General features: G+C 33.2%; 1 protein-coding gene across 1 annotated transcript in view; it reads left to right on the forward strand.

The window, feature by feature from the left end:
- Positions 1-16,761, forward strand: part of LOC140436376 (lachesin-like) — a 514,302-nt gene that overhangs the window by 491,514 nt on the left and 6,027 nt on the right. Inside the window, exons 9-10 of the mRNA XM_072525165.1 lie at positions 989-1,081; positions 14,699-14,749. Coding sequence (XP_072381266.1) covers positions 989-1,081; positions 14,699-14,749 — 144 coding nt within the window. The remainder of the gene's footprint in view (positions 1-988; positions 1,082-14,698; positions 14,750-16,761) is intronic.

Here is a 16,761-nt window from a genome sequence, read left to right on the forward strand (position 1 = left end):
ACTGAATCGTTTCTGGGGTTACGACTTCTCTACACTGCTTCTTCTGTATGAAACAGTTATTAGATCCAAACTCGATTACGGTTCAATTGTTTATGCTTCCGCAACCAAGAGTAAAACCGTTAGATACAATCCACAATGCCGCACGTCGGATTGTTCTCGGAGCTTTTCACACTTTACCTATAGAAAGCTTATATTCCGAAACTGGAGAACCATCTTTGCAGTATAAGCGGGCACTTTTAACACTTTTACACGCTTCTTCTCTAGCTGCCAATAAGGATCATCCACTCTTTAAAAAAAAAATTTTCTACAAATATTCTTCTTTCTCTTTAATAAACCTCGTACTGGAAAACCTTATTACCCACGAGTAAGATCAATTCTAAATAACTTTGACACAACAATCTCAGATGTATTTTACTGTGTAACATCCAATATCCGACTCCATGGTTATTAAGCATTATAAATTGCAACACCTCTCTAATAGAGTTCTCCAAAAAATGTCATAACAACATACTAATCCAAAACAAACTAAACGAGATTCTTGAACGAGACTACCTTAACTGCACAAACATCTTTACCGATGCCTTTGTTGTGCATTTGTTACTCCAACGTCTACTTTTAAATTTAAACTACCGCTCAAGTGTTTTCACCGCTGAACTGTTTGCTTTGTACCGTGACCTAAAACATGCAAATCATCAAGAATCTAGTGGTGTCATCTCTCAAGAATTTCAAAACCTTTGTTTCTCACCGACTCGCTCAGTTCTCTTCTTGCAATACAGCATCTGTGTCCTAAGAAGCCCTTGGAGCAACTAATAAAATAATGTCTGCCAACTGGACTAAGCATATTAAAGTGAAATTAAATTTATTGGAAATAAATCTGTATTCATTTTAGTGAAAGTGAATTTCTGTCAGATAATTCCGAATTTTAATAATTTTTACTGCACAAAATCATACAACAAACATAAATCTAATATTTCCATTTTGTTTTTAGAAGTTAAAGTTCCAACAACAACTACCACCACAACTACAACTACAACTACAACCACGACTACTACCACGACAACTGAAACCAATTTAATTCTTGGTGAGTATAAATTATGTCGTTTGTAACAATTTTTAAAATATGCTTACTCATCTTGACCACTAGGTCAAGTTGTAACTATTGTAAAAGGATAAATATTGTATTTATATGGGATTAAATCAAAATTAAGTGTAATAAAAATACAATTTTAACCCGTAACTGCTACCGACAGGGTCAGCGTGATCCAGCAATAGTTTTAATACGTCCTACTCATTTAAGTTGAAGAGTGGGACTGTCTGTCCAACCATTCCCATTCTCTGGTCAGTCAGTGTTTTTGCAAAAAGCTAAAGTTTTTGGTTATAAAGGTATGTACCTATTTTTATTATTTTGTATATATATATATATATATATATATATATATATATATATATATATATATTATGTTAACGACTTGAATAATTTAAATATTTATATCATTTGCTTCATACACAGTTTTTATTTAGATAAAATGGCTTTTTTAAGCAAGCATTTAACTTTGTCTGAGATGGGAGACATTCTAAATAGTGAAGAGTTTTGGAAAGATTCGGAAGATGCCAATGAAACTACAGATACTCTCCAAGAAGTAAAAAATAAGGAGTCAGCCGCACACAAATTATGTAATTATACAGATGAAAGTGACAGCGATGAAATAGACAATGAAAATTACAGTAAATACCACTCTGATAGTGAACTCAAGGTTGAATCATTGCATGAAAACATCTTAGACAGAGATTATGCCACGAATAATGATAGTATCAAAATAGCTACTTTAAACATTTTAAAATCAGCGTAGTATGGAAAAAATTATACAAAATGGGCCAAACAATCGCCAAAAAGGTCCAAATTTAAATCTCATAACATTATAAGAGCAGGATTGAAATGTTCTGCCCTACTCAATCTACCACTGTTTCCTAAAGAAGCTTGGAAATTATTAGTAAATGATGGCATATTGGAAATTATTGTTGAACATACCAACACGAGAATTGACCTACTATCCTCAAATTACGCTAACTGCTAGACTTACCCTCTCAAAATTTGCCCCAACTTTGATTAAAAAAACAGGTAAAATTTTTAAGATAGAAGCTTTTATTTACGTATTTATGCAAGGTATATTTAAGTCTTACCATGAAGATTTAAACTTATCATGGGCAACAGATGATACAGGGAGAGATTTGATTAGTTGTTCGATGTCACTTGCACGATTCTTCTTTTTGTTGAGCTGTTTAAGATTCGACATTCATCTTACAAGGTTTGAAAGAGTAAAAACTTATAAGTTGGTAGCTGTATCCAACCTATTTAAAACTTTTGTAAAAATATTCTCAACGGAACTATGTTTTAGGTCCACACGTAATAGTAGATGAAATGCTAGTACCATTCAAGAGAAGTATTAGAATGTACATACCTAATAAACCAGCAAAATATGGTAAAAAATGCAGATCGTAGCCGATTCTTAAACACTCTCCATGTATAACGCAAAAGTCTATACAGGGAAAATTCTCCGCTATTTTTACATCCAACTGAGATTGCTCTTCGAATGATAAAATCTATTGAAAATTCCAACCGTTAATGTCACTGGCGATAACTGTTCCAGTAACAACCACATCAATGGAAATAACCAACGAGATAAGAAAACGGAGAATTACATATTTATGACTGATAGAAAGAGAGCTGCTAGTTCTTTAGAGTTCGGAATTACATCAGACAATACTCTCGTATCGTATATCCCAAAAAATTGGAAAAATCTGTTGTTTTAATATCATCAGTACATCACGAGAGTAACGTTAATTAGAGCACTGCTGGGAAATCCGAAATAATTATGTTTTATAATCAAACCAAATCAGGTGTAGATGCTTGGGACGAAAATTTTGCAACATGTTCCACTTTTCGAAGGACCCGTCGATGCTCTATGGCAATTTTTCACTATATTTTAATATGTCTGGTGTAAACAGATAAATAATATATCAGTTTTTCCGGGGAAAAGAAATATCCCGTAACAATTTTTTAAAAGAACTAGGTATTGCACTGTACACGCCACATATGAAGAAAATAGTTTACAACCTAAATGTACCCCGGAAACTTGGATGTCTCGCCGCGAATATCCTTGGAGTAGATATAGACGACACACCTGTACCACTGCCAATACACGATCTATCTAAAAGGAAGAGGTGCACAATTTGTCCCGAAAAAAAAGACAGGAAAACAAAACGAATACATACTGTTTTGTGTGCAAATTACCTAAATGTTTACAATATGTATTAAAAATATGCCGAACTTGTAAATCACAATTTATTTTACATTAAGTTACTTTAGAGTTATATAAAAAAGTGTTTATGACATGAAATAAATGTATTAGTTAATATTTTTTAGCAGCTGCGAGATAACTTTTTGTTGGTAGTAGTTACGGGTTAAATTTATTTGGACGTTTCGATCTCCAATCCGGAAATCGTTTTTAAAATAAGATTATTATTACAAGAAGTTATTTTAACCTGTAGTTGTTTATTAATTGGTGTTTTTTTGGTCAATTTAAAAGACGACTTTCTTGGCCTCGATCGTGTAGGTAAAAAGCAATGTTTTGAGTTGAAATTCTGAGGGTTAGGAGAATTGATATTATATTCTGATTTTTGTGTGGTTATGTCGTTAATTGCAGACGATGTGTTTTTGATTTTCCATCAGTCTATTCACAATGGTATATTTTTGTTGTTGATTTCTTTCCTTAGTATTTGTAAATTTTTTGTTTATTGTCCAATTTTTAATAATTACTCAAACTAATGTCACCAAGGTAACCAATCACGACAAAGATTGTTACTTTGGCCGGCCAACCACAGCGCTCGTTATTAACTGCGCTGTCATTGGCCTCTCGACGGGAGTGTGCTGAAAATTCTCAAACACGATGTGTATAAAAGAGCAGCACATCTTCCGAACGGGATCCAGTCGTCATACACTACTAGCCCCGTAAGACCTTGTTGGTTCGGTGCGCTACTAAGCTACCTTTGAGTTTTATTAATTAACCAATATCCTGCTATCGTCGAAGACGTCCGAAAATTGAAGAATAATCCCTAATAATGGTTATCCAATTTAGAAGTTAAATCATCAAGTGTACGAGAACCGGCGTGTCGACTACAAAACGCTTCCTGACAGTAGAACACGACTTTCTGAGATAGAAAAGACATTGGTCTTAGAACTATCTCAAATCGTGTCGAACTGACCACAGCGTTATTTGGGCCTGTTACGGTAAAGAGCGAATAAAAGCCCGGACGGGGACTTGTAATTGCTTTTCCGATCAGGTTGAGCTGCAATACCACTTCGTCTCCAAAACCTTATGTAAATAGTAACTATATGAATTACTGTTAACAAAAAGGTAGCTATACGAAGCGATTGGCAGCAGGAAGAGTCGACATTGCCGGCATTCTTGTACCTCTCTCGAGGAGAGGGAACGCGGCTACACGAAGCGAGAAGGCCGACATCTTTGTGGAACTTGAGTTATACACCACGCATCAGAATTCTAATACATATTAATTCAGTGTAAGAATATTTTGTCAGTAAGAAAGCTCGAACTGTTAGAGAATTCTGATTTCGGGTGTCTCCTTACCTACCACAAAGGCTCGGCGGAACTTCTTGCCCGTAGCGGCCGGTATCTCAATCAACTCCTTAAATACGAAGATGGACTCTCGAAACTTGAGATGATCCTCTTCGAGAGCGGCGGTTGTAGATCATCCAGAAACCCCTGAAAACCAGGAGGACGCTACGGCCGTACGACATGGCGCCCCACGTTGGGCGCCATGTCGTACCGGACGGGTGATACTTTGGAAAAATAGCATCAAAATTATCACTCCGGACGCTCTATGTTTCGATATCGTCTTAAAAAAAGACGAGATCTATTTGTTTTATAACTGTTAAGGTTAAATAAAACTCAGGTTTGTAGGTAGAAAAGACTCAGCCACAGAGTCTAAAAGAAAAACAAGCAGAGCCCCTAGAGCGAAGTGCTCTAGGAGAGTCCGTAAAGGACCGACTTCCACTGCCTTGAGATCCGAATAATCCCATATTTAAAGACATTTTAATATTTATATGAGATTTTCGGACCTCTTGGCCAATAGAAAATTGAATAAAATGCAAGAAGTCGGGCGATGCGCATCAGGGTGCGTATTAGTTTGCTACTAAAGGCACCAGGATGACACTAAGTAGAAACAACTCTTAAATAATTTGATTGATTGGAAAAAAAATAACGTTTATAGGGACGTATTTTTTTTCACGTTGATTATTTAATGTAATAAAAAAGGGAATGTTTCATTAGCAAAAAGCTAAGACAAAGAAGTAAAAACATATTTATTATAATACGCCACAAAACCTAAATAAATATTATTAATACATATTTTTAAAACAAGTAGCACACCACACATAGCATGTACGTGTTGTAACGTAGATATTTTCCATAATGATGACAAAATATTTCGTTTTTCTGTTCTTTTTTAAATTACAATAGCCCTATGCAGCCTCTCCAATAGTCCTTGTTCTGGTTTCAAACCACATATTTCTTGCACCCTCAGCCTAATTGTTCTCGGTAACTTGATGGATATAGCACGCTCTCTTTGATATTCATTCACAAGAGACATTGATAATATCAGTAGAAATTCTTCACGTGGTGTTAAGGAACCGGGATTATTAGCATAGTAAATTCCAAAGCGTTTAAAGCAGTTAACATAGTACAAAAAGGTACCATTGGACATCATCGAATAGCACGAGTCCAATTCTGTTCGTTAGAATTGACAGGCCGAAAGTACATTTTCACACTAAATGGAGGTATGTAGCCAATAATACACATAAAGGTATTATCTTCCAAATGCTGCTTAATAGGTGGTTGTCCAGGTAATATTACTAAAATTTTAAGTCGGATGTGCATTATGATATTTGTTACAAAAAGCCTTATGCGGTACATCGGTCTGTTTTGCATGTCACACTGATTCTTAAAAAGACAGTAGTCCAATCTCTATGGACAGCAGCCTGTCAGCTGTGTAAAAATTGAGGTTGTAAGCTGGATGGTTTTGCATGGTTTATAGATAAAAGTAACTTTTTTCTTTATCGAGATTAATGTGATAATAAAGAACAACCAAAAATGTCTGAATCAAAAGCAATGAAGATGGTAAAAACGTGTTTACAAGAAAATAATGAAGGTAAGTGAACTTTTTCTGTGTACTGTGAAAATCTTCAAAATTTTGTACGTCTCCTTTCTAAACATTATTAACTTAAAGTAGGTACACAATTGTTGCGAAGTGTAATACATTGCAGAGTTCAAACAACTTTTCCATGCTTAATAACAAAAGCTTAATTTTAAATAAAACTATTTAAGAAGTATCACAATAATTAAAGCATTGTTATTTTTCAGACACTCCTGATATTCACTCTACTTATGTGCCTGAATCTGATTCATCTAATGAACACAACCATGTTTCTGTTCATAAGAACCATAAAACCTACTGTCAGTTAAAGCCTGTTATGTTTAACGATGTTGCTAATTGAAATTTCTCCATGGACGAAGAAAATAAGAGTAAAAACATATTTGCTAAACCTTCTTGTAGTAGATATTCTGACGTTGCCAATTAGAATTTCTCCGTGGATGAACAAATCGAGAGTGAAAACATATTTGATGAACTTTCTTGTAGTAGATATTCTGACAACTCTGTGGATGACATAACATATGAACCAGATGATAGCAGTATCAGTGATGATTGTGAGGAAAATGCAACTATTACGTGTGTTCAAGAACATGATTACAGAAAGGTGCTTTTCAAAAAACTCATGGATAACGGTATTGAAGTAAACGAGGAAGATAAAACAGAAACAATTGTGAAGACAACTAGAAAAAGAAAGCAGAAGCCTTTAACTTGGAAACGTTACGTAACGAAAGAAAAGAGACGATTAGGAGAGGAACATGTAGGTTTTAAAAATAAATTAAAAAAAGCTAAATAAGTAGGTCCCTCTTCTCGTGCAATAGATAATATAAGTTTGAATGTATTACTTATATTAAGGATATTCTTAAAATGCAAATATTTAATAGTTTCTGGAAAAGCCAGACAGACTGAGACCATAGAAAACAATTTATTGCACAAGCAGTTGAGTTAGCAGAAGTTGAGGTCCAAGAAATGACAATCAAAAGGACCGAAGATACTTACACTCTCCTTTAAAACGGATCTGAAAGAAGGGTGTGCCAGTCATATACCGTTGTTTTAAAATTTACAGAAAAAGTAACATGTTGGTCAGACAACTGCTCTGATCAAAACCGAATTTTTTTTTATTTTTTATGTATATGTGGGTTGTTCATAGTACCTCAGTCGTTAGAATTCATCATAAATATTTACTTAAGGGGCATACACACAACAAAGCAGACACAATACATGCACTGATTAAAAGAAAGAAGAAAGGAGACCTACATGAGTATTTCTGTACTCCATAAATAAGTCCAGTTTGTAGAGACCTGCAATTATTTAAAACCGCTTATTACTTATGAGCTAAAAGCAAGTGACTTTTTCAGCTTTGAAAAAATGGGCAACGAATAGACAAGTCCGTACATTATTACTAAACGAAACACAAACAACGAACCCTTTCTGTCCTCTTAAATTGTGCACTTGAAAGTCAAAAGAGACCATCCTGACATTATGTTAAGTAATAAATAATAAAACTCACTGTCACTATTTGTGAGCAAAGTTTCTCTAAAAACATCTTTATTTTTGGCAACAAAACATTGATCCAGCTGATCGTTAGATGCTATTTTTAACACATACCATTATTTAGGCAAATTCGATGTCACTTAGCTGCTATTTGCAACTTATTTACCGCACCATCTTTTAAACTAGTAACGAAATATCAACAGATTCCTGTTTAGAACTGCATATACCATTGTTTTCATGCAAAAACTTAATTTCGACAATTTTGTCAGATATCATTATTTACACCCGAGCCCTTCAATTATTAGCAGAAAATCGTATTGTTTGGAATAGTGTATCTTTAAAAATAACCTCACTTTTGCTTATTTCTTATCACATATTCTTTGTTTACTATTTGTTTTAACATAAACCAGTAAATAGTGATATAAAATTTTGTTCTTTATGATGACATTAAAACCCATTTACGGCCAAAGGTGCGTAAACGCAACCTTTATTGTTAATTTTTTTTGGCCCGAAAATAATTTTTTTAATGTTTTCTTTTTATTGAAGTAACATCTCAATAGATTGAGGTATATAGTATCATTTTTCTTTTGACAAAAATATTACTTTTTAAATATTTTAAGATTATTATAATTTTGCATAATTTAATGATTTATGCGCATCTTTATACAAAAAATTTTTCCAATACTAATTATAAACTTAATTCATATTTTGTATTCTATAATTATAAAATAATGTTAAAATTTTTATTATTCTAAAAACTTATTCATTCATACTTTAAAAATAAGGTCTATAATTGCATGTTTATACGATGGATTCGTATACGCACCTTTGGCCGAAATCATGTTATATTTTTTTCGTAGACTAAACAATCTGAAATTACGATCTCGTCAATAGTCAATACACTTCATTCACTATTTATAAAATTGCTGTGTGCTGTAAACGTTATATTTGCTTTTTTCTTGACTTAAATCAGTTTGAAAGTTTCCTTGTGTTTATTTGTTTTATATTCCATATAAGTTGAAATGAGGTAAGTATATGTATATTATTATCATATGAATGCGTGTATATAGTAGTAGTAGTGCATTTTTTTGTTTATTTTAGTAAATTCTCGAAATATGAAATGAAGAGGGCACTAACTACTAAAGAGTTAATGGCTTTGTTAGAAGAAGACTCAGACTGTGAAAATGCTGACTCACTTGATGTGGTTTATGTGCCGCCGGAAACAGATGAAATTTTCGATGTAGAAGACATTGATGATAATATTATTGGTACAGAAGGAATAAAAACAGATATTGCAGGTACATATGAAATACAAGTGAATGGGAAATCTGACGATTCTGATGATGATATTCCTCTGAACCACAGATCAAAACGTCCAAAGAAAGAACCAGGCAAAAATAATACATCCAAATTTGTCCCAAGTTGGGTAAAAACAGATACTCCTTCGTACTCGGCAGTAATTCAACCTCAGTCTGATCGATATTTAGAAAATATAAAAGCCAACCATGGAGGCAAGTCACCTATTGAAGTTTTTTCACTCTTTTTGATAAAGAAGTAAGTGAGAGCATTCGATATTTTACAAATATTTATGCATCGCAGAATAACCGTCACGATTTTGAAATGAATGATACAGATTTAAAAAAATTTATTGGCATATGTATATTATCTGGTTATCACACTCTGCCTCAAGTTGATATGTATTGGTTGAAGGATGAGGATAAAGAAGTGCACATTGTAAGAGAAAGCATGAGCCGACATAGATTTCGTTCAATCAAACAGAACATACATTTGTCAGATAACACCTTACTGAATAAAAATGATAAATTTTCAAAATTGTCACCAATTTTTGAAATAATTAACCGAAAGTTTGCACAATTTGGAGTCTTTGCAAAAAATCTTTCCATTGACGAGGAAATGGTTCCATATTTCGGGCGACATTCGTGCAAAATGTTCATCCGTGGAAAACCTGTTAGATTTGGTTTTAAACTATGGTGTTTATGTTCTGATACTGGTTATTTGTTCAAATTTATTTCATATGGCGGAAAAACTGAGAAAACAGATAATATTTTTAGCTTAGGAACGGCAGTTGTTTTGAATTTACTTTCGATAGTTAAAAGCACAGCTACGTAAGGTTTTTTTCGACTAATTCTTTACGTCATATGCTCTTTTTGGACTATTGAAAGAAAAAGGATTCTTTGCAACAGGAACAGTAAGGGAAAATCGCACTGCTAATTTCCTCTAGAAGAAAACAAAATTATGAAAAAAAGGAAAGAGGTTCATATACATGTACATTCGATTCCAATTTAGAAGTTTTGGTAACAAGATGGAACGATAATTCAGTAGTGACTGTAATGACAAATACATGTGACGTTTTACCCCCTATGCAAACTAAACGTTATAACTGTAAAGAACACAAAGAAATTCTTATCCCTCAGCCTAATGTAATTCACCAATATAAGCAATACATGGGTGGAGTGGATCTGCATGATAATGGCATTGCGAATTACCGTATTAAAATAAGAGGAAAAAAGTGGTGGTGGCCGTTGTTTACTAACATGATTGACAGTATGGTGGTCAATAGTTGGAAAATTTTTAAAATTGCGAATGATTCTAAAATTTCCCAACTGGAGTTTCGTTCGAGATTGGTTCTTAACTTACTAAAATATAGTGGACATGCAGAGAATAGTGAAGAAACAGCTACATCATTGTCAAACTCAGTATATGGACGTCCATCTAAATTTGCTTTACCAGATGAAACTAGATTTGACAATATTGGCCACATTATAAAAAGAGACGATAATAGTGCAAGAAGAAAATGTCGGATGTGCAAAAGTAATACTATTTATTTATGTAAAAAGTGTACAGTGCATCTACACCCCGAATGTTTCGAAAATTTTCATCTTATAATTTAATTTACAGTTAAGATACAATACGTTCCTTTTTTAAAAATTGTATGCGTATTCGGCCAAAGGTGCGTATACGCACCCACCTGTTTTTCCTTTCATGAAAAAAAAAATTCTTTTTGGTTGTAAATTAGTCTTAATTTATGTGTTTTTAATCCAATCTAATAAATGAATTGTCAAATTTCTCTTTGTTTATTGTCTCGGCCTTAATGGGACTTAACGTTGTCTCTACCTATTTTTTTATTTTATCATGATTTTTATTAAAGTATTTGACCCCTTTTTTAAAATAATAATCTCCCAGTTTTCAATTTCAAAAGTAATCCATAATAAGCAGAGCTAGCCATAATACTTTACGGGTAGAAAAATAAATTTTATCTGGCACTGTGAGTTTCTCATAAACATTAATCCTATTAGCTAATACAGATTCAGATGCACTCTCTGCATATACAAACTCGTTGTCTACATAATCTGGTTATTTTTACGTAACGCCCGTGTTTATGATCTATTCACAGCGAACCACGTAGCAACTGAGAGCATTCAACTGCAAATTGATAATACGTTTTTACAGAATATATTATGGGTAGTATTAAAAAGACTGCTACTGTAGACGTGGAACAAATGGGTGGCTGGATGTAATACTGGGTTTATGTCTCGTTCGTAGATATAGCGATACATCGGATTTTTATTAGGCAATATTGGGTTTATTAGCTGACATACTTAAATTTTCATACCACAGCTATTTCCTATACACATTTTATAAGGAATCGATTCACAGATAAAGATGCAAAAATAATAGCTAGTAAATTTTGTGTGTTGAGATGTTATTAACCTTTTAACTCCCGTTGAGACACATTTTTACTGACATAAGATTGGATTAAAAAAAAACTAAATAATATAATTGGTAAGTTATAGACAAACCATTCCTACAAGTTTTTGTTAGTCATTCAATATAGTTAAGATGCTATTTTACAAGTTATACAGGGAGTTTCAAAAAGGTATATGATAAATTAAATTACCCATTCCGGGCACAAAAATAAATTGATTGAATCCAACTAAGTTAAGTCCTAATCAAGACAGTAATACAGTGATATGAGACAAATTTATATTAAAAACAAAGGAGCATAGGCAGCGGTATGACATACCGCATGTCAGTGTCTACGTCCTGAAACATCCACGTCAGTAGTTAAGGGTTAAGTTTCTTTTCTCCCATTTGGTATCCTTTTTTAGTTCTTACTTTTTTTGTTATTTTATCCATAATCAGGTTGAATAATAAAGGACTCAGGGAATCTCCTTATCTTGTCCCATTGTCCGCTTCAAAAGGGTCGGTTAGTTCTTCTTCTACTTTTACTTTTATGGTACTCACACTTGTGTCACATGCTATATTAAAATTAAAATTAATGTATTTTTGTAAGAGCGCATATGTAACTAACTATTTATATTTATACAATTGTTAATTTGTTTTTTTATTTACAAATTCGCATCAACCCGAAGGTTATTAGCGAGAATCAGATTTGCAATATTAAACATATTATATATTAACAAAATTAATAGCTTTTAAGTAGTTTAACATATTTGTGAATAAACAATTAGCACCAAGTGCTTTCTCTAAGTTAATTGAGATACCATAATTGATTCTTGCTGTGGAGAAAACTGGACAGTCTACAACAACATGTTTCACCGAGAGTTTAACGTTACACTGCTCACATTTTGGTTCGGATTCTTTAGTAATTAAGAACTTGTGCGTGGCACTGGTATGACCTAATCTAAGACGAGCTATTGTCACTTGATCCCTTCTTTTAGTGGGGAAACATCTCCATGGTTTAATGTCCGGTTTAATATTCCGAAGATTGGACACTGAAAATTCCCACCGGTTTTGCCACTCACTTAGGATCCGCGATTTGATAACACTTGAAACATCACTAGCTATCACGTATTTCACAATAATAGAGTTAGCTGAATTGACGGCTTCACGCGCACACTTATCTGCTTCTTCATTACCTCTAATACCGTTATGTGATGGGATCCAAATAAAGATTACCTCCTTATTACAATTTTCTATCTCTATCAGATTTTGGTTGTGACACAAAAAGTTTCTTAAGTTTATATTTTGATTTTGTTTAAAATTGGTCTCTTGTAAACATACAAAATCTGGATTTTGTTCTGAAAGAATGATCTGTAGCATAGGTAAATTATTGTAATAGCCGTTGATATTTCACTGTATTAATTAATTGAACTCTATTTTATTAAATAAATTTATTTAATGATTGGTTTGTGAGCAGTCATGTATCGGATACTAGGTCGTGTGGGATTTGCATCTGTAAGTGTTTTAGAAGAATTTTTCTTAATTTGGTATTTCGTGTCTTTGTAGATCTATCTTGAGTATAGGGATATATTTTGCTTAACATAGCGATGAGAGCTGTAAAGTTGTTTGTATAATTTTCAACGGTAGTAAGTGGATCGGGTGAATTTTTTATGTTGTCGAATAGGTCTTTTATCTGAACATAGGTCTTTTATCTGAATAAATGGTGGTGACTGCTGGTTTATGAATGCTTCTAGAGATTTACCTTTATTTTGTTTTTTCTTAGGATTAAATGGTATTTCTGCTGGACTGGTAAATTTCGGTTTATTAGTGGTATCATTGGAAGGCGGAGAAGGACTTAAGGTATCGTCAATAGTTCTTTTTGAACTGTTCTGTGAAGATTCAATTTTCATATGTAAGGTAGTTGTTTCGTTCGTAGTTTGTTTTATATTTAGTTGATTTTCTGTAGTTGGGGTGTCTGTTTGACTTGAAGTAGATGTCGGTGTGATGGTTGATATTTCTGGAGGGCTATATGTTGAGATTTCTTCTGCTGTGGTTGGAGAAGTAGGATTTGGGTTTGAATTGATAGGGTTTTTGCAGTTAGTTGCCGTATGCCCATTTTGTTTACAGTTGTAACACGTTTGGTTGCCGCTTGATAAAAAGATTCTATATGAAGTATTATCGTAATTAATTAAAAACGATTCTGGAATTGTGAGATCGGTTGGGCTGATAAAGATTTGTCTCCTAAGGCTCATTATATGATTAAATTCGGGTAACGGTGCACCAATTTTTAAAAAGGACATTGTAGATAGAATAACAAGCCCCATGGATTCAAGTTCTTTAATTAATACATCATGAGGAATGAATGGGCAAACATTAGAGAGAATTATTCTTTCGGAAGGAGTTATATACCGTCGAGCTTGTATAATCTGGATATTATCTTCAATGTTGCCGTTATTTTCATTCATGAATTTTTCTACGATATTTTCCGATGATAAATATAAACATATTCTACTGTTTAATAATCTAGAGTAGAATAGCATATTTTTTGGATGGATGATTTCTCCCAGGGGGAGGAGGTAATCTTGTATTTTCGCATCTTCGATGAAATTAAAAATGATAGCTTGCCGTTTTGACGGAAATTTTTGTTGTGTTAGTGCGGTAGAGTAACTTCTTTGTGTAGAATTATCCATTTGAGAATTGCCTGGTAAATTTATTTTATTGATTTGCGACATATTCGTTGGTGTTTAAACATTCCCAAAGACGGACTTGTCCGCCGCCAGAAAAAAACCGGCCGGAGATACAGGTCAATGGTAATTAAATGTTTTTGTTTATCGTCAAGCAAATATGGATATGAAAATTTTCAATGATGTTAAATACGTACTAATTATATATTTTCGGTAAAATTTACAGTAAAACTGTACTTACAGACTGCAAAAGTGAGTTCAGCTGATCACTAATAACTTCACAAAGCGTAGTTAAATTTTGAAAACTTGTTCTCACTTAATTTAAACTATTTTGGAGAGGCAAAAATAAACACACCGTTTCGATATACTAGCAGCTGTCGACTCTGTTAAATATTTCTTTGTTTGAATATATATTTTTAAGTCTCACGACAAGGGGTGCTACTTTTACGGTAACTCTACTTCAGTGAGTTTTTATGGTTATTTAGTATGTATTTTGTGTCTTTTAATGTATATTATAATGTAAGCTTTCTAAATAAACAATATTATTATTAATATATTTTAGTCTTGCTATATCCATATTTTTTTTTCAGAAATTACTAGCAGCTTTAAGAGCACGTCAAGTCCTCTTTTTGGAAGTATGAGTAAGCATAACATTTTTACATACATTTCAAAAAATTAAATACATTGATAAATATATTGCCAGTCAAAAAGTGGCCGCAAGTATTTTTAATTTACTTAATAGTGATTAATTTTTGACCAAAAATTTTATTTCATTTATTAATTTGTAAATAAAATGCGCTGCTAGTGATGTATATGCATATTTTTTGTATCAAATTAAATCTAATTTTTTTAATATAATAATATAAGGTTGCCTAAGAAAAAATAGTCACAAATAAGTGTTGTCAGCTGTTAAAAATGTGAGATATCAAAGATAAAGTAAAATAGAGCTAGCGCGCAACGCCACTGGTTTGAAGTGTCAGTTGTGTGAGTTTTTAAAGCATGCCTAGACTGTTACAAATGCTTCTGTTACTGTAGTCGTTTCTTAATTAGAAAGGGGTGCAATTTCAAGTTATTTTAAAAAATAATCTATTGCAACTATTAAGTACTCATTTCCTCTCTTTGTCATGAGAAGTAGGCCGGAAATATTTACTGCAAGTTGTTTAAAAGGCTCTCAGGAAGAATAATGTGCCACTCAACCAGATCTTTTTGTTCTAGGGCCTTCTTTACTGTTACATAAATTGCATTTCTTACACCACTCTTCTACATCTCGGCGACAATTGATATAGTTAAATATGTCTCGAACTCTGGCAAATGTTCTTTTGACTCCAAAATGTCCTCCAGAAAGACTGCTATGCAGTTTCTGCAACACAATTTTAATTTGTCATTTTGGTAGTAGCACCAGTTATTGCACTGCACGTACTCGATCGAGACTTTCATGCTTCCGGTATAATATATCGCTGGAAAGATACAGAGATTCTAATTGAGCTCAGTACGTGTTTAGAGTTCCAATGTATTTGGTTATTTCCTGCCAAATAGATTTTACTCAATTTTTAAGCCATTGTTGTATGGCTCTTTGGTCATTATCATATTTAGACTCTTTTTAAGGTTTTCCAGGAAAGTCTGATCATGATATTCTTTCTATATAACTGTTGTTACCTGTATACTTACTTCTTCGGTTATGTTTCTTTTTATTTTTAAATCTTTTACAGTGCAGATCCCTCTTTCTTAGATACTAAGACAACTGGTGAACACCAGTCGCCTGAAGATTCTTTTATTATGTTTTTAACTCATTTTGGCTAGCAAATGGTAATCTCCATGGGGCTTAGAGAATCGGTCTTGCATCTCCAGTAAAAAATTTTATGTTAAACTAAAGTAATACGCCTGAAGATTTCTCGGATTTAAAAATGTCCTAGTTTTCGTTAATATATTCATTAATTTTTATCTTATCCTTCAGTCTTTAAGTGATCAACATTTTTGATCAGTTGTTTCAAGAGGCAAGCATCAACTGGGTAACTTAAAGCTAAATTTTTAATTTAGAATTATATTTAAAATTTAACTGCGAAAATATTTTTCGCACTTGACTATTTTTCCTACTGGGGTACAGAATGGCTTTCGAGACAAATTAGCAACCCTTACTGGAATCATCTTATCTACATTAACGTGGCATCTGGCTATCAAAATCCCGTCACTAACGGGTTTCTCAATTTTCACAACGCCGAAATGTAGACATTCAAGTTTTGGACTCAGTCTTGCCAGGACGATACTCTCAGAATTTTGAGAAATTTCTGTATCCTCGCTCTCTGTAACTCTTAATTTAGGTATCTAGTATTCCAAATTTAGGTCAACTTCTTTATTTTCAATAAACAAAATTTTATTTTGGAAATCTTGATAAATTATGTGGGACAGGAGAAGAATGCTGCGCATGCCTTGGACAGCCCATAGGAAAAACATTTTCAATCTAAACCAACTCAATATTAAAAAAAGGCTGTCCACAATATATCTGCAACGTATTCTGCAATTTTTCGGTCACGTGGTTCGCAGAGGTGACGATAGTTTGGAGAGATTAATTGTTTCTGGAAACGTTCCGGGAAGAAGATCAAGAAGACGATCACCAACTAGATGATCCGACCAAATTAAGAATTCAGCACGAAAC

This window comes from Diabrotica undecimpunctata, chromosome 1 (assembly GCF_040954645.1).
Source record: "Diabrotica undecimpunctata isolate CICGRU chromosome 1, icDiaUnde3, whole genome shotgun sequence".
Lineage (NCBI taxonomy): Eukaryota > Metazoa > Arthropoda > Insecta > Coleoptera > Chrysomelidae > Diabrotica > Diabrotica undecimpunctata.